Raw genomic sequence first — 22,709 nt, forward strand, 5'->3', positions numbered from 1 at the left:
TGCAGTGCTGGTCTTTGTCACAACCAGAGAATCACAGAATGAGCACAAGAAGGAACCTTTAGGGATTATTATTTTCAAATTGTGCACAGCTGCGGTTTAGGCTTAGCAGAATCCTTATTTTGGGTCGTAGCCATGGCCAAATGCAGATGTTCATCAGCTGCATCAGACAGACACACACCATGCTAAATGAGGATCCAGCTTGTTCCATGCTAGGCTGTAACATTTCCACGGCTGAGAACCGCGTTCCCATCCATTCTTCTTCTCTGCAGAATTTGTGAAGTGAGAGTGAAGCTACTGTAAAAGTAAAGAGAGTTGTTCCAGCATTGTAACAAAGAACAAAGTGGGTGGCTCACTGAGATTGTATCTCGGAACATGCATGCACATACACTTGAAGAGCTTGTGGGTGCAGCCACATTCAGCAACTGTGAGCCACTGTTTAGAGATGAGAGGCTTCTATGTAAAAAAAAAAAAAAAAAAAAAAAAAAGAGAGAAAAATTATGCATTTCCATGCTGCGGGGGTTTATCTGGGCAGAGAGAGAAAGAGAGAGATGAAGGCAGAGACCAGTGCATGAGTGCAAGCACACGAATACGGGTTAAATCAAACACTTCTGTCAGTGTCTCAGGATCCAGCTGCAGTCATTCCTCTGGCCGCCCTGAATTCCTATGCTGAATTGCACAACCCTCCTGTCATACCCTGTGGTAATCTAGGATGAGCAAGCCAGGGAATAATGAACCTCCAATATTCTGTTCTTTGCCAGATGTTAATGCTGTCTTAGGAAAAATTACGTTTTGTGAGTGATCTTTCAGTCCACAGCATGGCTGAAATACAGATCAAGGATTTTTATTTTGAGGGTAAACAAAGGGTCAGCATCATGTTTGGGGAAACATCCATCCATCTGTAAGCACCAGACAGGCACCAGATGGATTTTGCCGTCTGTTGGAGTTTCTCAAACTAAAACAAAAAGAAATAAAAAACACTTAAAATAGATATAGTCTGTACGGAATTAATTAGTTCTATGTAAATGGAAAATATCATATTTATTGAATTATTTACCCCTGTTCATTGTCTGCTGAAATGTCATTGATAAGGCAGCCAACAAAATATGTATCCATTTTTTTAATAATCCTAAATTTAAAATACAGTTAAAAATTATATACTGCTCAAAAAAATAAAGGGAACACTTAAACAACACAATATAACTCCAAGTAAATCAAACTTCTGTGAAATCAAACTGTCCACTTAGGAAGCAACACTGATTGACAACGGGGACCCTCGTCGGGTCAATCAGTGTTTCTTCCAGTGTTCCCTTTATTTTTTTGAGCAGTATATTTCCATATGTTTTAATGTTTTGCTCTGTGGGATACTTTTGACATGTAAGAATACTTATCCAGCTGGATTATAGGAATCATTTGGATCATGAGAAACTAACATCCAGTTTCACTTCACAATATTTTTTTTTCTTCTATGAATTACACACAACTGGATAAATATTCCTTATTTTTCTCGGGTTAAAGTACAAAGGCATTGTAAATGTTGCCATGGTGTGTGTGGTGCTGTTCTGAGGAAGGGGAGGATTCCCTCCCCACTTCTGCTTGAGTGACATTTCAGGGGGAAACACATTTGTAGCGCAGCATGTACAGTAGCTATACTCTGTTCCACCAACGCTGCATTTAGATTCCTGGGGGTGTAGCCACGGTACACGGCTCTCACATGACCTCACTGCAGGCTGAAAGCCAATAGGATTTCGTTGTGAGCGTGACGTTGGAGGCGGGTTAGGTAGCTCGTGTATATGTGAGTGTACGCGCGCGTGCGTGTGCATTCAAAGCTTCCCTTCCTCTCCCCCCTCCTTCGCGCTGGGCAGGAACGCAGCTCTCTCTCTCTCTCTTTCTCTATGTACAGGCGCAGTGTGTGCAGCTTCGCTCTGCACTGAATGAACTAGATTCCCGGCCACGTAAGAAGCACAGCGGTACCACGGGAGAGAGGATGTCCTGCTGAATCAAGGGATTGGCCTGGGAAAGTCGGCCGTCCCTTCCTTCCTTCCACAAGCTTTGCAGCGGCATTCACAGGCGACAGACGGCACATTTTTTTCTACTGGATAAGTTCAAGCGGAGGATAGAGAGCGCCGACCCGAGCAACACAAAGAGCTCCAGCAGTCTCTCCGGATGGGGCTCTCTCCTTATGACAATCACCGTGCATGGATGTGATCCCGGGGAACAAGGCCGTGCACTGACCTGGTACTCGTTAGCCCATCAAGCTAACTAGTTAGCTCTGCACCTGCTAGCAAAGCCCTGACTAATTTCAGCAGCTATTATTAGCTCAGAAACTTGCTTAATTTGTTTGGCTTGTGCATTCCTTAAATGCGACTGCAAGCCGCGTAAAAATATATTGTTTCCGTTTTACGAAACGTCTCAGCATTTCACCGGCGAGATAAGCTAGCGGACCGTTGACTTGGCAGCCTTCATTCATTTTTAAAAGCTAACTTTTGGTAGCCTTTGTTGCAGCTTTTTGTCTTGCATCGACGTTAATGAAACCACCTCGTTGTTGAAGGCTTTCAGAGAGCTTTGGCCTTACAGTCAGGTATTTAACACAGACTTCATTCCATGAATGTATGACAAAGGGGAGCAGATGAGCTGTGGACAAATTAAACCCTTTTCGAGTTTAGTTTCTTGCCTGTTGACACAAAACCAAAGCACGGTACTTTAAATTCACATTAGTTTTGGATCTTTTTTTTTTAAATATATTATCCATACATATATACGGGACATAATTTAAAGTATCGTGCAAGCTAGAGGTGCACTAACCGAGGAAGAGGAGAACAAGGAGAAAACTTCATATATTTTTTTTTGTGCGCGTGTGTGGAGATTTCGCACTTATTCCTCATGAACATACAGAGGTCAAATCCAATCAACATTTCACGTTATGGGAGATCGCGACACAAATCGCACGATTTTGAAGAATTGTCTTGCCTAAGGACTACAGAGTCGAACCAGAGTTTCAGCCCGAACCTCGGTTCCCCCAGCCCGCCGGAGACCCCGGACTCCTCGCACTGCATCTCCCGCATCGGGGACTACCTTTTGTTGGAGCCGCTGGAGGGAGACCACGTTTTCAGAGCCGCCCACCTGCACAGTGGCGACGAGCTCATATGTAAGGTGAGCAGCACAGATCTTCACGTTCCCCCCACCCCCCCCAAATAATCGACCTACATTTTTTTTTTTTCTACGCACTTCATTCAAAAAGTCGTCTGTTAAACATTGCAATTGCTTCCGGTGCTGAGATTATCGAGCACGCACAAAAAAAAAAAAAAATGCAGATTTGTGTTGCAGGATGCATGTTGCATCAAAACCTGCCACCTCAACTTTTTTTTTTTTTTTTTTTTTTTTTTTAAATTATTGCTTGCGTTGTAAATAGAAAGCTGGCAGCCCAGCCTGGTGGAAAAAGTGAATGGAGTGAGCTGTGTGGTTTGGATTGCATGATGTAACGTTGACAAAGGAGTGAGTAACCACGTACACACACACGCATACACACACACTCCTGTTAGTGCCATTCTGGCTTACCCGTGGCTTCTCCCTTTCACAGCACAATGCTGTAATCAGTATACCTCCGAATGAATGTTTGGCATGCGAGTGTTACCATGTGCTGCACAAAATTCTCAGGGGAAGTGAATGTTTAATGAGCTGATGAGTTTGGAGGAATATACCGCCCTTGAAGGCAGAGATGCACCAATCAATCGACGCACACAAAAAATGGAGCCGGACGAGTTTTCCTGATCTCTTTTTGCAGGTTTAATGAACTTTTTGTTCCCTGACCCCTGTTTGCGCCATCCGGTGACCCCCCGCCCCCTCTCTCTCCCTTCTTTGTGACTATTAAATTACACAGTTCTTCAGCTCGTCTATGGCACATATCGACTGTTGCATATTACTGATTACATATAACAGCAGCTCTTGTCCCTGTGCAGCATTTATCTCCTGAGCTGTCCTCGTCTGGGATGATTAATAGAAACAATGGCAATGTCCACCCTTGGACCCATAAAGCATGACGCATACAGCAACCTGCCCCTTCTGACTTGTGATAATGTTTTCTCTGCCATGAGAAATGAGTGACCTTTGGCATTGGTTATGAGGTAACAGCTGTTTGTCCTGCTCCGCTTGGTGCCGACTTCGATACGGCAGCAATCAATCCCCCCTCCTCACTTCCAGGATTGATCGTGTTTTTGTTTTATTTTGTTTTTCTGTTTTTTTGGGGGAGTTTTTTTTTGTCGAACTCGAAGGCCGGGTACCGTCGTAAGACCCGCGGGGTGCGCTTTGTATTGAGTTGCGAGCAGAGGAGCCTTCTCACCTGAACTGGTTGTGCTGAAAGTCAATTGGGGGTTGCTATGGAAACAAACAAGACACTGCAACCTCAGGCTGCAGGATAATACCGTGCACTATTGTGATGCTTTGTTCTGCCCTTACTTTTAGCAAAAAGAAAACGAAGCAAGTTAGGTTCCCCCCCCCCCCTTTTTTGCTGTGTTTTTTTTTTTTTTTTTTTTTTTTTTTTTTTTTTTTTTTTTAAGTTAGAACGAATCTCTGCTGACACAAACAAACTTTCCTGTTGCGTTTGCAGGTTTTCGACATCGGCCGGTACCAGGAGTCACTGGCGGCCTACTTCGCCCTGGGCCAGCATGAGCACATCAACCAGATCCTGGAGATTTTGCTCGGCGAGACGCGAGCCTACGTGTTCTTCGACAGGAGCCACGGCGACATGCACTCCTTCGTCCGCACCTGCAAGAAGCTGCGGGAAGACGAGGCCGCCCGGCTCTTCTATCAGATAGCCTCGGCCGTGGCACATTGCCATGACAACGGACTGGTCCTCCGTGACCTCAAGCTGAGGAAGTTCGTCTTCAAGAACGAGGACAGGTAAGCCTCGGCAGACCTCGGCCATGTAAGCGCCGCGACTTCTTTCTCTCTCGCTCTCTGTCTGCTTCACATGCTGAGAATACAGTGTTATGTCACATCTTGGCTCAAACAGCGATTGGTGGGAGCTGAGTCAGAACAAGAGTGGCATGGTTCTCCTGAACACATCTGCCCCAGTTCTTTCTAAGCGTGTGGTTTTTATTGGTGGAAATGTCTCACGCACTGTGTATAAATAGATGAAATGCATGCAAGCGAGTGAGCGAGCGGGCAATCATTAGCCAAACTGGAAGGCCAGCTCCAGCGCTGGATGGAACAGCACGGTCTGATAAGCTGCCGGGACGCGCATTTTGGATGGCAGATCAATCGAATCGAGTCTCCAGACTACTGTAGTAATACGCTGAACCTGACACTCGCACTTGGAGTACAGAGCCTGACACCTGCTGGCAGCAGTCGCTAACTGCAAAACGTGGCATCTGTTGCTGCTGCAGCCCCAGAGCAAGATTTACTTTAATCTTTTCATGTTTTTTCTAATGAATGGAAGTACAAGCGACAACTCCCAAGTTGATGCTTCGCACTTCCTCGGCTTTTAGGTTATTGCTTTTTAGCCGCTCTGCTTGTTGCCGTCTGAGTGTGAGGTGTCATTTATTTGGCACGTACTGTGGAAACTAGAAGTTGAGCTGCTTCACATACTTAGTGCAGGTCCAGTGACCTCCGGTGGTCCAGGACGGAGGCATGCATCCCATTTAAAGTGGTTGGTGGTGAGCGGTTTTTACCTCCGATATATATATATATATATATATTGACCGACTCGCAAACCTGTTCTTGTTTTGTTACAAAGATGTAAACAATACTTAAAAAATAAAAAATCTCAAATGAATTGTAGTATAGGAGTGTTACTCAGATTATACTACTCTTTAATTTTTCGGCGCTCCACACAGTAAACACAAGTAGCTCTCACACGTCATCAAACCTCACTGAGCCATAAATTGTCCCTGAAGTTATTGCAATAAACAGTAATATTGTTGTTTTGAAACCATTTGAGTAGTATAATGGTAACGGCACAATAATGCAAGAATGCATTCTCAATGATGAACATTTGAAACCAGTACTGGAAGATGTTTTAAATATCCAAAATACATAAAACAATAAATCAATTATGACGTCTATGTAAACAAAATGATCCTTCCAAAGAAATAAAGGGGGGCTAGTTGAGACCAAAGCTGCTTTGGTAGGTAGAGAGAGAAGCGAAAACGATCAATCTCGCAAATGGAAAATATTGAGTTTGTTTTAATTTGACATGCAATTAATTGATTTATTGCGACGGACCTAAACACAAGTTGTAAGATGATGTAAGTTTGAGTAGAACCTGCCACCATGAGACTTAATTTCCATACAAACCCTGACTAAGAATGTTGCCCACAAAAAAGTTTTTGTCGGAGGCAAGTGAGACGCGCCGCAGCTTCAGTTCAGCCGAACGGCGTGCCGTCTGAAACCACAGGTTGGGTGAGGGGCAGCGCTGCGTCGCTCCAGGCTCCACGTGTGATTAGGCTCAAATATGTTCCAGTGAATAATGTGGTTTTAATCTCTCTTATTGTGCATTTAAGCCTTTTGAAAGCGCGGTAATAATTATTCCTGTTCCCAAAATGAGCAAGGAGCAATTCAATTAAGCATGCTTCTAAATATCACCGAGGAGGAATGGGTGTCCAGACGGCTCAGGAAAACAGAGCAAATATCCATATTTGAAAGCTGTGCTGTGCAGCATAATAATGGGATTATTAATATTATTATGCTCTGGTTAAATGTTTTTGCACACTTTTTTTATTAAATTTTTTTTATCCCTTCCTTGGTTTCCCCTTTTTTTTTTTTTTTTTTTTTAATTCAGTTGCTTTGATATAAAACTGATACTTTTTCGTGTGAAAGTGTCTCGGCTTATTTTCTAGCCTTCTAGCTGCTGATCCCTTATAAGTCGAAGACTCATTGTGTGTGTTTTTTGCCTCTCCTTTGGTTCCAGAAACCTTGTTAAACTGGAGAGCCTCGAGGACTCTTACATCCTTGCTGGTCTTGACGACTCGCTGTCAGACAAACACGGCTGCCCGGCCTACGTCAGCCCAGAGATCCTCAACGCCAACGGCAGCTACTCGGGCAAGGCGGCCGACGTCTGGAGCCTGGGCGTCATGCTCTACACCATCCTCGTGGGGCGCTACCCTTTCCACGACGTCGAGCCTGGCTCGCTGTTCAGCAAAATCCGCCGGGGCCACTTCAACATCCCCGAGACGCTGACGCCGAAGGCCAAGTGCCTGATCCGCTCCATACTGCGCCGGGAGCCGGCGGAGCGCCTCACCTCCCGGGAGATCCTGGAGCACCCGTGGTTCGCCTCCTCCGGAGTGCTGGGGGGGTTCCAGGCGCACGGCAGAGGGGAGAGGGAGCAGGAGCAAATGGTGCCTGAGGTGAACATGGAGGAGGAGCTGGAGCTCTTTAGCTGAACCGCCACCACCGACGGAGAAGCACAAAACGGAGAACGCCGCCACGGGGTCGGCTCGCCACGGTATCAGCAGAGCTCCACCTCCTTGCCCTCCCCGCCTCCCCAAAAACAACCCCACAAAAAAAAAAAAAAGAACAGTAGTGTAGAGATAAATAGATGAATTTGTCACTCATAATAAAGGTGTTTCCATCGTGTTTTCCTTTTCCACCACTTCATGGAAAACCTTGAGCCTGGCATGACAAATGGCATCTATACACCACCTGGCGACGCGCTCTCCCCTGTTTGGGGATTTTGCTGCCAGACATGCAAGTTGCAAACAATGTAGCAATTTTATTTTATTCTTTTTTGTTTGTTTTTCTTTTGTGTTTTGGTTTAATGTGGTGCTCATACGAAGTTGATGCATTCACCAATTTTTTTTATTTATTTTTTGACACTATTAAGCGCATGAAGGGACATATGAAGACGGTAAACCAAGGACAACCATACTAAACGAACTGCAGCACCACATTTTGTTTTCTTACAAATTTAGCTTTTTTTTTTTGCGTCGTCATGGCTGCGGCCAGTAACGGAGCAGCGCCGCAGACCCAAAGTTGGAAAGGGCAACCCCACATTCTGTTGCTAAGCCAATACAACTGACTTGGGACCACTGGGAAACAGAGCATCTTTGTCATCATTGCATAAAAAAATGTCTGACCTCAGTTTTTGTTTTGTTTGTTTTTTTCTTTGTATCTCAATGCTGACAATTCTGACAGTCACTAAATTCCTTGGTGGCCTTTTTTTCTTTCAGTCACGTCTCTTAAGCTTCTACCATGCTTTCATTTTCTGTACACCGTCATTTATCGCTTTTTTTTTTTGTCTCTTAAGCTATTCTAATCTGCTCCCTGCTGCTTTAGTATTTTTCCTTAAACCCTTTTTCATCCATTTTCTGTGTGATCATCCCAACATGGCATAAAGCACTTGGTGCGTTAGGTTAATGGACACTTCCACCTTCTTGAAATTAGCTAACTTTTTTTTTATTATTATTTAAATTTCAGTTGTAGAAGCGATGACGTTTATTTAAATTGTAACAGCTATAAAAATATATATAAATGAATATAAATATATATTTAAAAACTAAATAGCAGGGTATTTCTTTACCAAGAGATTCCTTTTTTTCTCTTTCTTTTTTTTGTTCCATGTATGATGTAGGCAATATTTTGACACAAGACAGGTGTGAAAAAACGCGTCTGTCTGAAGTTTTAGAAGAAAAAAAAAATCAAAACGCCATCTATGCCAGTATTCCTGTACCCCCAACAGGCCATGCCACCCAGTCTCTCCCTCATTTCTTTTGGAGGAATTTAAAAAAAAACACACAAAAAAAACAAAACAACCTTGATATGGGATATTCAGTAGTGGTATTGCTATTCCATAATCACTCCATGACCTCATGTTAGTTTTTTCCTACTGCCTGTGTAGGTTCTGTGAAAGGATCATGCTCAGATCGGGTAGCAGTGGACATGTTTCGTCGTATCTCAATGTTACTTGAATTTGTGTTTTTTAACCTAGTCAGTGGCATGTGCTCCATGAATGCTATAGCCTGCCTAGCGAGGGGTTACGGGTGGGTTGGGGTTTGGAGGATGCTTTTGTTGTTTTGTTTTCCTTTCTTTTCAAGAAAAGCTATTTCTAACAGGAAAAAAAAAACACTCAATTGAGTCACTTTTCAGTTTAAAATACGGCTATAACTTTCATTGTTTCTGTAGACTGAGCTACCTTTTTATTTAAGTTGGTGCTGATTTGGTGCTAATGTTTGTTTTTTTTTCCTTTTTTTTATTTTTCCTGTTTTGTTCCTTGGCGGGTGGGGTTGTGCATGGTGGGATATCTGCCTCAGATGTTCAGATTGTATTGTAACAGATTCTGGTGTTTTGTCCAAATTTATTCAGTAAATAAATTGTGAAATGATATTTGACTATTGTTTTTTTTTTTGTGGAACACAAAACGGTTTTTAATCTGGAAGGCTCCTTGCGAACAAAAACGTTAACCGTTTCTGAAATATGTCCGTTTTAAGATGTAGAAGACTTTATAGAGCTATTTGACAGACTTTTCTGTAACAGCAGACTTGCTTCAAAGCATATCTCATAAAAATATGTTTTTCCCTTATGTTTTTGTGGAACTTTATCAAGTTTAAATGAAACATCCCCAAAACAAGCTTCAACGTGCTTCTAAGGCAATAGTTCACATAAATATTGCCTTAGCGGAACATGAGGCAATATTTTGCCTTCAGTTCTTGTCATCTTGCAGACCACAACAGAACCCAAATGCTTTAGTCTTCCAAACATTTCTCATCTGCCATAATGTTCACAAATGGTGTGTTTGGCTTGTTTTATAGTGGTTAGATTTGTTACACCAGAGCTGTGCATGTATTGGCAAAGAAGAAAACCAGTGGGATTAATTTTGTGGTGCTAGTTATTAGCTATTAGTCTGTCCATCGATGACGGTGGTTTTCTCGCTTGTGCCTTCACCGCTAAAGGGACATTCTAACAAATCAAGTTTTTACACTACAGCAAGCACAAGTGGTTTCACAGGCGCAAATATGTGCATTTTACTGCAGCTTTCACTTTGTCAAACGGTAAACTCACGACTTTTCAGTGACTCTTGACTTCTCGGGTCACAATTCTGACATTAGGAGCCTTGCATTTCTTGTGTGCAAACCCAGAAAATATCCAATCATAAGAGATCAGACCATGTTTTCCACTGATCAGTCGACAATCTGGTCTTATCAGATATTTAAATTCAAGTGCAGCTTGGCAGTCTTCCCCAACAAAAGCACCTCTTGCTTCTTAATGAGATTGCAATCGCTTGTTGGGAGAACTTGACAGAATCCCAAATGAGTGAGGGGCCGCTCTGTCAGCTCCACTCTTTCTAAACAACTGCACACGTATAGCTGGCAAAGGCTCTTGAAGCTGATGTTTTTCCAGTGGCTCCGTCATGACAGACCCCTGCAGCCCTCTGCGTCACAAAGCAGCAGCATTACAAATCTCTTTGGTCTTTTAATCTTTCCCTGACAAAGAGATTTACCTTTCCCCTGTGTTTTTAACATTTTAATTGTGTCATGAACAGGAATCTATTGAGTTTTTGCACAAGATGGGAAGAATACATACTTTTTTTTTTCCAATTATTTTACAATTCTGAAAGAGTTTGTTTATCTTACTATGTTGCTGCCCCTGAATCAAGACATATGATAACCATATTTGGCTTTAGTTACAGCCTCAGTTTTTGAACCATGTACATCTAGTGTGTGAAATTTGAATCAGATTTTCTGTCCGTTCAAAGGAGAAGCATTCCTTCAGCATAATGACGGCACAAAAAATGCTCTAAGGCGTTTTTTCAAGGCAGTAATGCTTAGGGTTAACTCTCCATCCTGATTTTTTTTTTAAACATAAAATAATCATAACCAAAACAAAGCCTTGCTGTGCTTTTTTTTTTGCGCTGTCTTTGTTGTGATTTTCACACAAATCCCTCTGCGGTATTTTCTCTAGCTCACAGATTACTGTGATGTGCATTCTGCGTTATGTCAACATCTAAACAGAACCGTGTAAAACGTGTAAAGATCTATCAAATCAGAGTGTAGCTGACTGCCAGGTTCCTACACAGATGTGAGATATTAGATATACTAGTCTGACCTCTAGTGGCACCATTAAAGCACTGAATTTTACCTCAGTCAGCTGCTTGTTCAGGGTGAAAGAAAAACAGATTATTAGATGCTAATAATAAAGCAAATCAAGTTTTGGAAAAGAACACGTCCACTATGGTCTGAAATACATCACTGCAAAGATGAATGGCAATAAGATATGAATATACGAAGCTAATTATTTAGATCAACCATGATACACAAGTATTATTTGACTATAGGATGTGACAATTTATTACTCCAATCATTCAGAACTGAAATTATTTTCAAAATGAATTTATTTCAGCAGGCAGAACTGATAAAACAAAGGGATCTAAATGAAGGGAAAAATGCTACAAAAGTTAGATGCTATGAAAGGTTTGAGATGGAAAACGGAGGTTCACCTTCCAGCAAGATGATGACTGCAAACAGAGCTGCAGTGGGATTGTTTATATCACAGCATGCGATGTATTAGAAGGACAGTCAAAGTTCAGACTCGTGTTGCCACCACATCTGTAGTGACACCTGAAAAGTAGCCCTCTCCCCCCAAAAAAAATCACTTTCTAGATTTCCAAAGCTGGTAGGGATTAAAAAAAGAAAGAAAGTGAAAGCTTTTTATCTATTTCCTTCCACTATTTCATGTTGCTCTAATTATAAATCTAATCTAATAAAATACACTGACGATAGAGGTTTCAGTGTGACAAAATGTAAAAAAAAAAATTTAAAAAAAAGGTCAAGATACACGAATAACTTTGCAAACTGTAAGTTCTGCTTGTAAGTTTGAAGGTTAAACATGTTCTGATGTTAAAACACAACAGGAGAATGTTTAAAATTCATTCTTTTTCTAGGCCAGCAGTCAAAGCAGAACATTTTTTTTTTTTTTAAAAGAATATGATGAGACCCAAAGATTTGGGTTTGGATTTACCCCGGAGGGTTGTTCCAGCGCAGCCAGGCACAGGGCTTTCAGTTTCAAGACGAATGTGGTTGTGGAAAACATTCCATGCTAAGTAGCAGCGAGACAACAGGAAATCTGGCACCAGCTCTACCTTTGCAGAAGCAACGGCAACGTTTGAAAAACAACCGAGCAGACGAGCCCTCAGAGGACCGGCAGCAGCAGCAGCAGCCTTTAAACCAGATTCACGAGGATGCACGACTCCAGGAGTCTGAAGGAGAGAACGCCGGGGCTCCTTCTTACAGATGGAAAAAATGAAACTGCGTTCATCTGATGGAGGGGAGAAGAAAAAAAAAATGGTTAGAAATCTCCCACCAATTGACAGAGCGTTGAACGTGGACAATATGTTTTTAAATTGCTTTAGCTGTCTGTGTCTGTGGATTCATTAAAGCAGCACAGTATGTAATTAGGACTGTGACTAATTAAAAATCTGTTGAGGACGCAGTCTTGGCAGTAAAGCATAATCCTGCTCCTGTTTTTTTTTTTTTTTTGTTTTTTTTTTACACAATCTGTGAGGCTTCATAAATCCGGAGAGTCCTACCTGCAAACGTCATTACCGGTTGCAGAGATAGAGATTTAAAGGCTCTCCGAAGGCCAAGAGCTGCTCTGCGAACAGCCTCCCCCCACCCCGTTTCCTCTGCCGCTCGCTTGTATCGCCTGTGACAGCGATGATTCATCTCTTGTTTACACTATTCATTCACTGCCACGCTCTTCCACAATCTGTCAAAAATGTTGACACTCACAAACCATCGCAGGGCCCAGAAAACACTCTTAAAACATCCCGCATTCCAGAGTCTGTTTGGGGCTAAATATTTTATGTGTTGGCATCTTATCGTGGCACCAAAGGAAATGCTGTAGCCGCTTGGTCGAACGGGAGGAGGAAAGCGGCTGGAATTCCAACCAAACCCTGCGGCTGTTTGGTGTTTTTTTGCGTGTTTTCCCGATATCCCGATATCCTGACATCCCGATATCGCGATGTCCTCAATTTTCCATTCCAATAGGAGAAGCTCCACCACCAGAAAACAAAAAAGGGAGAATTTCAAAACACATTCTTGTATTTTTGTTGCCTGGAATTTATTAGCCAATAACTTGCATTAAAAATGACTGCTTGCAAAGCATGTGCAGTGACCTGCTGACCCTCGGGAGAAAAAAAACAAAAAAACTACAACCTGCTGTCACAGTAATCTTCTTTCACGATCCAATCTCAGCGGAGCTTCATATCAGTATGAGATAACAGATGTAGGGAGGAAGTACTGTGGGCTGTTTTCTCTGATGAATGAGCGATATTAATAATCCTTTCTGTTTGCTGCGGCAGACGGATAAACTAAAGAGTCTCAAAGGGGAAATGCGGAATGCGGAGCAGCACTTTTAAAGCTATTACCTGTTTTTATTTTCTCCGTATCTGTGGAAATTCCAATAAAAGCCTCTGCTTTTATTATTGTTATTATTATTATTTATTTAGCCTCAAGGCAAAATTGGACCATTTAAGGTGAAAGAAATACAATCCAGCACTGTGCAAAGAAATACATTTTAGACATTTTGAGCCACGACTAGCTGAAACTTTAATGTTTTTAAATGGGATTTTATGTGATAGGCCAGCAGAGAAGTAAATGGAAATCTGGATTTTTTTATTTTTTATTTTTTAAACATTGCCACAAATAAAAATGTGTACACAAATAACAATGTGAACAAAGTAGACCATTTGGGCTGTGTGAGTCAGTTTTTAGTAAAATAAATGTTAGGATCTGGGGTTGTTTTAGTTTTATTTTGGATTTTTGTCATTTTTTTTCCTTAGTTGATTTTTTTTGTTTTCCTTTAGTATTTAAAGGAACACCTTAGTGCTTTGTTCTTCCTTAGTGACTATACATATGTTTATTTCTTGATTCTAGTTGTTTTCTTTTTGTTCTAGTTTCATTAGCTTCAGCCTAGTTATTCTTTAAGTGCTTGTTTTTTCCCTGTGTACTATCCCTCTCTTCCCTGTGCCCTTTTTTCTCTCCTCCCTCTTCTCGCCCTCCACTCACACCTGCAATCAGTTAGCTCATTAGCCAAGGTCTATTGTTCCTATCATCAACCTCCCAGTATTTAAGCTCTGCATTGTCAGTCACTACTTGCCAGATTGTCTCATCACTTCTCTCTGGTTTCCCCAGGATTTCTTTGTGTTTCCCGTTTGGCTTTGTCTGGATCTTTTGTTCCCCTGGACTTGCATATTGTTGTGCGTTTGATTCTTGGTTTTTTCATCAAATATTCACAACTCAACTACGTCCCTCGCCTGCTGCACTTGCGTCCGGATTTAAATATATTATGACAAAACAAACAATACATGTTTTGCTGCAATTCCAGGAGCGCGCTTCCATAGTCATTGTACATCGATGCTTTAATAATTTACCAAAATCCAAGTCTCTTCTGAACACAGCATAGTACTGCCATCACCATGTTTCCCAATGGGGATTATGGGTTAATGGTGATGCGCACTGTTTGTTTTCCGTCACACAAGGTATGAATGCAACACACTCACTTCTCTTTTACCTCACTTTTCAAAGCAGTGGACTGTTTTCCTTCTATTTCACAATGATGCATTTTCGTGTGTTGGTTTTTGTCACATAACATCCCTCAAAAAGTATATTGACGTTTGTGATTGTAACACGAGAAAATGCATCCTGTGTTGGTTTCCTTCCCGCACCACCAACACAGGATTTAATAAAACGTTCTTCTTGTGATAACAGGGAAATATGGAGGAGGAGTCATTCGTGTCACGTTTCTGTGTACATAATAAATTTTGCATCCCTGCCAGAGCACAGAACCAGAGCGGGAGAGAGGGGTTTTACTGTACAGCATTCGCTCCTCAGCTACTCCTCCTCAGCAGGAAGTTAAGTATTCTGCAATTCAATTAGCTCAGCCCGAGATCAGTTTCGATTTTATATAACTCGGCCCTAGAAGCTTCTCTGTCTCGAAGCACTGAAAGTTTGTCTCTGTTCCACCAAGCTGCTCCAATTAAGGTCAATGGCACGGTTGTGCAACAATCCTGCCTCGACGAGGCCCCGATTTCAAACACCACCGCCATTGTGCCCCGTGCATCGGCGGAGTCCAGGCATGCCCCAGTGGAGCCAGTCTGCTGTAAAGGTGATTTAGTGAGCCGGTCCCCAGTGAGCGAAGCGCACCGCACATGGTACAGTACCCCTGGGCCTTTCTGGCGGTGGAGTTTTCGGTGGCAGGGCACCAAAGAAAGCACACAGACAACAGATGGCCTCTGTTGTCCTCCATCCAGCCATGAGGCTTCTACTGGCTCGGCGTTCCGGAGCCCTCGGAGCGACAGGGACACAGAGAGGCCAGTCAGGTGGACACAGGAGTCGTGTGTGACACGCCAACGTGCTCTTGTACCACAGTGATGTTTTTCGTCTGACCAGTAATCATTTGTAGAATCAACATTCTTTTTTTTTTTTTTTTTCTTTTTTAGCAATTGATTTAGTAAAATATTTACATGTTCCATATGTCAGAGAAATAATCATGCATCCTCCGCAATAGCCTATATACGTAATGACACAATGCAAGAAATGTTCTGCTGTGGTAGAGTGTCTGCAGGGTTTCCTACTTTGATAACTAGAATCAAGTGACTTGCATGTATGATTGAATTGAAGTTTGTCTTTTTTTTTTTCCCTCCTGTAAAGTGCCTTGAGACTATGTTTGTTGTGAGTCGGTGATGTATAGATGCAGTAGAATTGAATTGAATTGAACTAAATTGAAATCAAGCAGCCAAAAAAAGTTGCATTTTTGAAAGAGATTAAAGACGATTTCTTTCAACACTAGAGGGCGCTGGGATTGTTGCTTCCTGTAAATGCTGGCGGAAAAAAGGGCGGCTTTATCCTGGTGTTTCTAAGGGACAACAGTGAAAGATTATTTCGCCACAGTTCAGTTATATTATTTTCTTCCTGTTGTTTTTGCGGGGGACAAAAGGGTGTTGTGAAATTAATAAATTAGTCAAATATTGTGGATCAGCTGACGGGAAGCAATGTGTGGAACAAGATATGTTGGCCAGGAGACGGTGGCAGCATCATGTTGAGGGAATGCTTTTCTTCAGCTGTACAGAGCAGCTGCTGCCGTGGGGATGCATGGAGCTATAGCAGCAACAGTGGAAAACTAGGAAAGGCTGCAAAAGATTTGAAACTAGGACCTACTTCGAGAAAGACAACTCTAAACATGCAACCATCAAAGAATCTACTGTGATGCGCAAAAACGAGGAAACAATGTAAAAACTCGGGTGTACAAAGCTGAAACACTGTATTCAAGATGTATTTAACAAATGATTGAAATTTGATGGGCAGACCTTTCAAAACTTAAAAAAAAAAAGATTAAAATTGAAAATGCCCCCTCCCCCCAACCTTTATTTTCATGTACAGTGGCTAATGGATATTCCATTTGGTGCGCCTAATTAAAACATTTATAGTTTAAATGTTGATAGTGAAAGAACTGTCTGTGGCCTTCAGGGAGCAGAGTGCATGAGCTGAACAGACTGGTAAAGCATTTAAAGTGATCTCAAAAGAATTTAACTTCAATCATTCCACTTTATGGAAAACAGGCAGAGGACATTAAAAAAAAACTAAAATGTTCATCATCCCTAGGTCTGGCCATCCAAAACAAAGTTCATCGTTGAAAGCAAGAACACAAGATACTAAATCTCTGTAAGCCATTAAAATGTCCTGACTGGATTTCCACCAGGCTTATTCTGCTACATCTACATCTCCTGTAACTCGAAAGCGTCTGCACAAGTTTTCTTTCATGGGAGATGTAAAAACACGAAAGTCAGACTACTGTTTGCCACATGAGAACAAAGGCAAAGACAGGGACTTCTAGAATGATGGCTTCTGGACAGTAGAGTCTAAAGCTCAACGATTTAAACATCAGGAAGGGCGATATTATTGGCCCAGTGCGACCTTGTCGATGCTTAGAGCTAAATAGAATGTATAAAAATAGATGTCTATAGATTTTTGCCCTCAGAGATCAGAAAACATAATTATTTTAATGCTAAAATCTAAATATCTGGCTGTGCGGCGCTTCTAGAGACACACATAGACAGGAGCCGGAGTGAAAGGTGTTTGCTTTTATAATGTTTTGACTTTGGGGAGCTAAAGTCAAATCCACGCCACACATTTTAGGTCAGTAAATTAAAAACAAAAGAAAAAAAAAACATTGTCATTTGTGTCACTCAAGACTTAAAATTTGTTCTTCGACGCTTTTATTTCAGTGGTTTCAATACGGAATCCTAAACAAAGTTCAACGATTCAACGTTCAATTCGAGTTCGTTTACATGTTTTGTATGGTTACCATATTGTCGTCCTCTTCCTCTCTGTGTGTTTCCGCCGTTCTCTTTTCACCTCACCGCAGGTCGAAGAGAGAGTTTCGCTCATCACCACAGCGGTGTTGTGTCGGAGTCTCTGGTTTTCAATTGCTCCTCGTCAGACACTCCTTATTCTTTTGTGTTTTCGTGTCGAGTCCCAGTGTTCACAACCCCCCCAACCCCCCCTTTGTTTTCTTAAAAATAGCATTTAGCATTGTTCTTTATTCACCTGTACCTGCATCCTGGCCTGCGTTTGCCTCTTCCCCATCCTCAAAACAACTGCAAGTGACAGATTCAAGTGTGTTTCAACGCTAGTAAGAATGCTTGAAAGCACTTAATGGAGTGCTGATGCAAAATAGTAAAAAAAAAAAAGTAAAAAAAAAACAGTTCTCACTTGATTTAACAAAATCTCTTCTCTTTTATGCTTTGTAGGATTATTTTCTCCCAAGTTTAATACCAATGAAAGATGCACTTATTACTTCGCCTTAAAAGCCTCTGCAGTGGAAGTCATGATGGTTTCATTATGGTAATTAACTCTTGACTGTCAGTCAGTATCAGTTTATACCCACGGAAGCATGAGTGCCTTCCATAGTGAAAAAAAAACAAAAAACCAGGATCAGCCCAGTGATTAAATGAACATTAAGTACAAGAGGTCACACGTCAGTCAGGTTTGCACGAGTTGCTGCGGAAGGAAGAAAGAAAAGCACAATTTGAATTAAGTGCTCGGAATATTTTTATGCCAACATGAGAAATTGCCCTCCAAAAAAATGTTTGTTTGTTTTTTTATTGACGGTTTCACCAATTATATGGTCAGTAAGCAGCATAATCAGAGGCTTGAGCTGACAGGTTAAATTGGAGAGCCGTAATGCGTGTTGTCTTCGCTTTTCAGACTCTTTTGTCAATACCAATTATCCTCTTCTTCCCTCAGAAACTATCTAACTTAAATAGCTTTTTTTTTGGCTGTATTGTTCTTTAATTACAACAATTCAGAGTGACACGACTCCTCGATCAACTGCTGATGGCTTCGAACCCCAAATAGACGGGGGTCAAACCGAGGCCGATGGGAGATCAAGGAGCCCCGGAGGCTCGCTGCAAAAAATACGTTTCTTCACTTCGTTTGTCATTTTTCTCATAAATGGCAATAAAATGGCAGAGGGATGCTTTCATTTGGGCCTGACATTTTTTGGCTGATGCGGCCAAGGAAAGTCAACAGCAAATAGAAGATGGTCCTTTCTCTTTTAAGAAAAAAAAAAAAAGGCCTGCCAGGAACTCTATTCTACTCCGAAATAAGAAACCGCAAGAAAAATGACGTGCTATTTCTGTCTCTGCCGGTCCTTAGTGGAGCAAGTCGCATTGCTAACTATCAGCTGCGAATCATGGAGCAGTTTCGGCGCTGGCGTGCTGACTTGTAGCCCCCAAAAGGTTTAAAATCATCTGGCTCAATGATTCAGTGTCTTGACTGAGCCAGATTGGCCGACTGTGCCCAGTGGGAGAGATAATTGGGTGAAACAGGTTGTTTTTGTGCCTGTGTTGTCGTTTTTTTTTTTCCTCTCTCCCTCTGCAGCCTTAACAGAGGTGAGAACGAGAAAGGAGAAAATGTGGACTTCTCATTTTAGGAGAAAAAAAAATAGCCATGCCGTGAGGAGTGTCTGGTAAAGTTGAAGTTTTTTTTTTTACTTCTTTTTTTTTTTTTTTTTACTCAAGCTGGAGCAGCGTAAAATCCTGCAGTGCTGAACGCTGGTCCAACAAACCCTTATTTAGGGGCATTGCAGTGGTAGGGGTCAATTAAAGACAAATGCCACTCCTTTCAGATGAAAACTAGCAATCATTTCTTTCCCCACCTCATAATTACGCACAATGTTGTTGCGCTTTCAAATAATCTCCCATTAAAATTCCCCTTTCAACTTAGTTTTTTTTTGAGGCCATGCAAGAAAATGTGGGAAAAGTTCCAGAAGCAGGAAGACTTTTAAGTGTGACGGTGGATTCTACTCTGTGCGTCTCTTAATGGAGCCCGTTGGGGATTTTGATATGTGTTCTGATGCAGAAGTCGTGCTCTTATGCTCCAGAGATCGCCGTTATTTAGTCGGATCCGTTCTTGCATTTTCCCCGTCAGTGAAATATTCCCAGTTCCGTTGCTTTTTAACACCTTCTTTTGTAGCCTAGTGGGCTTTGTTTTATTTGTAAAGAGAATGCTTCCTAGCTAATTTCCATTCTCATTTGCAAACTTCTGACGCTAAACTTCACGAGGATGCATGAAAGGATCCCTTCCTCCCTCTGGAAGGTGGTATTTGTACAGATGGCTCCTGCATTATGAGCTGAGAATACAGCTGCCTGAAAAATAATTTGCTGTCTTTCTACTTCTTCCCCTGCCTTTGGTCCCATCAGACATTTCACTTCTCAGACATTTTGTTATATATTTTTTTCTTGTAGGAGCTTACAGGAATTAGTTTGCTGAACCTTGGCACAACGTGCAAAAGGATCCATAATCTGGTTGCTGTTTTCATCATCTTCGCTTCCTAAAAGTGACGGTGAACAATTTGTTGCCTTAACCTGATAAAAGCCTACGAGTTATTTTACAAAGAGGTGATTTTTTTCTGGTCATGCTGTAGTTGATGTTTCATTGATTTTATCGAGAAACCTTGTCTTATGGTGACTTAGATACAAAGTGACCAAAATCTAGCAGTTGGAAGAGGTCCAGCACATTTTTGATCAGAAGTCTTTTGGAATGATGGTAGAAGATCAGACTGCAAACACTTTTGAAAACAGGAATTAGGTGCAGAAATTCAAATTTAGTTTGGATTGTCAAATGTATCAAGACAAGTTTGGGTGCCATGTAGTTCAGTTTGCATTCACAAAGACTCTCCAGAGTTCAACTACCAGTTTTTGGCCATTTTCTGCACATCTTCCTGTCCTTTATCCACCATCTTCTTGTCAAGTTACTGTCAAATAAATGCAAATGAATAAATATGGAATCTAGTACATTCCTAAATAATAACTTTGTTTATTATTATAACTTCAGTCAGTGGCGTTTTAACAGCTTCCAGTTTAAGCCGCACTTAAGTCTCGCTTCAACATCTTATTCAACTTCTCTTCATCTGAGGGTGACAGACAGTTTTGGGCCTGACGATTCTTTTCCAATGAAACAGTTATCCCTACACACCAAAACAATTTTTTGGAATGGATTAAAGAAAAAAAAAAAAAGTGGCTTCTGGGATATTCCCAACCTCAAAAGCTTAGAAAATGCATCAAATTGAATAAACTCAACCACTTTTGATGAGAAAGGGGATAAAATATCCAACCACAGTTATGCCAGAAGCTCTGACTGCATCAGCACATTGCACAACTTCAATGTTGTGTGAATTAGACAAAAATAACAAAATCTTGTGTACCCGATTCTTGTTTTTTTTATTTATTTTTATTTTTTTACTTAAGTCAAAGGCTTTATTAGTCCACCCTGTACAAAGGAGCCTTCAAATGCATCACTAAACTCATGTCCACACTGACGAGTGTACTATTTTTCTGAGCAGACCGCAGCCGAGAAGGCAGACCCTCACCGCCGACCACCAAGATGCAAACAACGCTTTAGCTGCTACCTCTTAAATAACATCTAGACTGTGTAGTCTGTGACTAATTTTCATTCCAATTATGAAGCCAAGTAAGAAATTTCGTCTTGTCCCTTAATCCCACTGATCATTTAGCTGCATTTTTAAATTCACACTCCGAGATGAACAGTTGTATGCGCACACACACGCGCACACGCACACACACACAAACAGAAAAAAACACCTACAATCTCACACAGACACAGAGACACAATAGATGGCCCACAACTCTGTGGAGCTGTGATGTAATTAGACTTGGTAATTGGAAAAGAGCGCTTCACCACCTGCGGCAGTGAGAGTGTGAGTTTTGTGGTCATCTCTACAGAAATAGTCCCGATAATTGTTTTGGATTCCAGAAACCCATGGCAGAGGACGGATTTGACGGTACAATTTCTGGTGGCTCTCAAATTACATCTCAAACTGCAACAATACAACCAAAAAAAAAAAAGAGAGAGCAAGCGAATATGCTGCTATAATAGGAACCTTGTGAGTATTTGCAGGGTTTACATTCGCAGGACTTTCAACGTGTAACTCGGCTTCGCCCGTGTTAAGAGTTTCTTCCATATCTCTGCGAGAAGGACGGGAATTCATAGCCGTGCAGGAAGCACAAAGCACGGCACCTGGAGAAATGTTCGACATCTGTAAATCCGTGTTTAAACAGAGACCAGACAAGAAGCACTTTGATAGCTTCTGAAGGTGATGTCATTATGAATTAACACAGGCCAAGAAGCAAAAAATCCCCAAAGGTCCTCCTGTAGCCGCATTTGCATTTTTGGAACGCTTCAAAGGTGAGAATCATCCTGAATATAAATGTTGTGCCCGTCTCGACGTAACACAAAATGTTCCTGAAGGTGTCTCGTTGAGGATATTTGCTGCGATCCACGTATTTAACGCGCGGCTAATCATGGAGTCAAAGCTCCTTATTAATGATTTAGCGACTTCTTTGCTGACCACGTTTTTGCAGAAGACGATGTTCTGAGACAGAGGCCCGGCTGTTTCATTTCCAGCCAGATATGGATTTCCTAATGGATAAACACAGACTCGCTGTCTCCTTGTTTCCTCGTAATAGGATAAATGTGTCGACTCTCCCCTTTTCTGTAATTCTGCTCACAACAATGCTGCCAGTATGAGGCTCCTGCTCTGTGGTTTTTCTACTCATATAGCTGCTGAAATGGAAGCCTATTTTATTTTTATTTTTTAAATTGACTCTTAACTACAAAAATTAAAACATTAATTTGATATTATTTGATTTTACTGGACAGATGTGAGTCATGAAAAGTGCAAACAAATATTTTTAAGTATAAAAATGATCTTGTTCCACTGCGAATGCTGATTTATTCACGTTTTCTGTATTAAAACTGTATAAACTGCCTTATTATGAAGGTTTTATTTGAATTACAACATTTTTTTAGAATTAGTGTTGAATGTATTCAAACAAAAATGTGAAAAAAATGAAATGGAAGTTATTCTCATTGCACTCAATGACCAACTACACTGCAGAAAATGCAAATATGTGTAAAATATGATAATAGCTCTACAAGTTTTGTGATTCTTTTTTGTTTTGCTTTCACCTTAGTGTTTTAATTTCATAAAGCAATAGTTAGATTTTTTTTCCAGACATTGTTTAGCAGAACAAAAAAAAAAAAAAAAAAAAAAAACACCAACTGTACAGTCTCTTGTGAGATTATAGACGGTTGATGTATATTATAGACTATTAAATACCTGCTAACATGGTGTTCTCTTCCATGGCTTTGAATATTTTCAGTTTAAAATGTTTTAAGTAGCTGCACTCTCCAACAAGC

General features: G+C 41.2%; 1 protein-coding gene across 1 annotated transcript; it reads left to right on the forward strand.

Annotated features, from left to right (window-relative positions):
- The first annotated feature begins 1,812 nt into the window (after window positions 1-1,812).
- Window positions 1,813-9,315, forward strand: trib2 (tribbles pseudokinase 2). Its single transcript, XM_008398297.1, has 3 exons — window positions 1,813-3,150; window positions 4,604-4,896; window positions 6,905-9,315. Exons 1-3 carry the CDS (start codon window positions 2,881-2,883, stop codon window positions 7,374-7,376), a joined length of 1,035 nt encoding a protein of 344 aa, XP_008396519.1. The 5' UTR covers window positions 1,813-2,880; the 3' UTR covers window positions 7,377-9,315.
- Window positions 9,316-22,709: the final 13,394 nt, after the last annotated feature.

This window comes from Poecilia reticulata, linkage group LG21 (genome assembly GCF_000633615.1).
Source record: "Poecilia reticulata strain Guanapo linkage group LG21, Guppy_female_1.0+MT, whole genome shotgun sequence".
Lineage (NCBI taxonomy): Eukaryota > Metazoa > Chordata > Actinopteri > Cyprinodontiformes > Poeciliidae > Poecilia > Poecilia reticulata.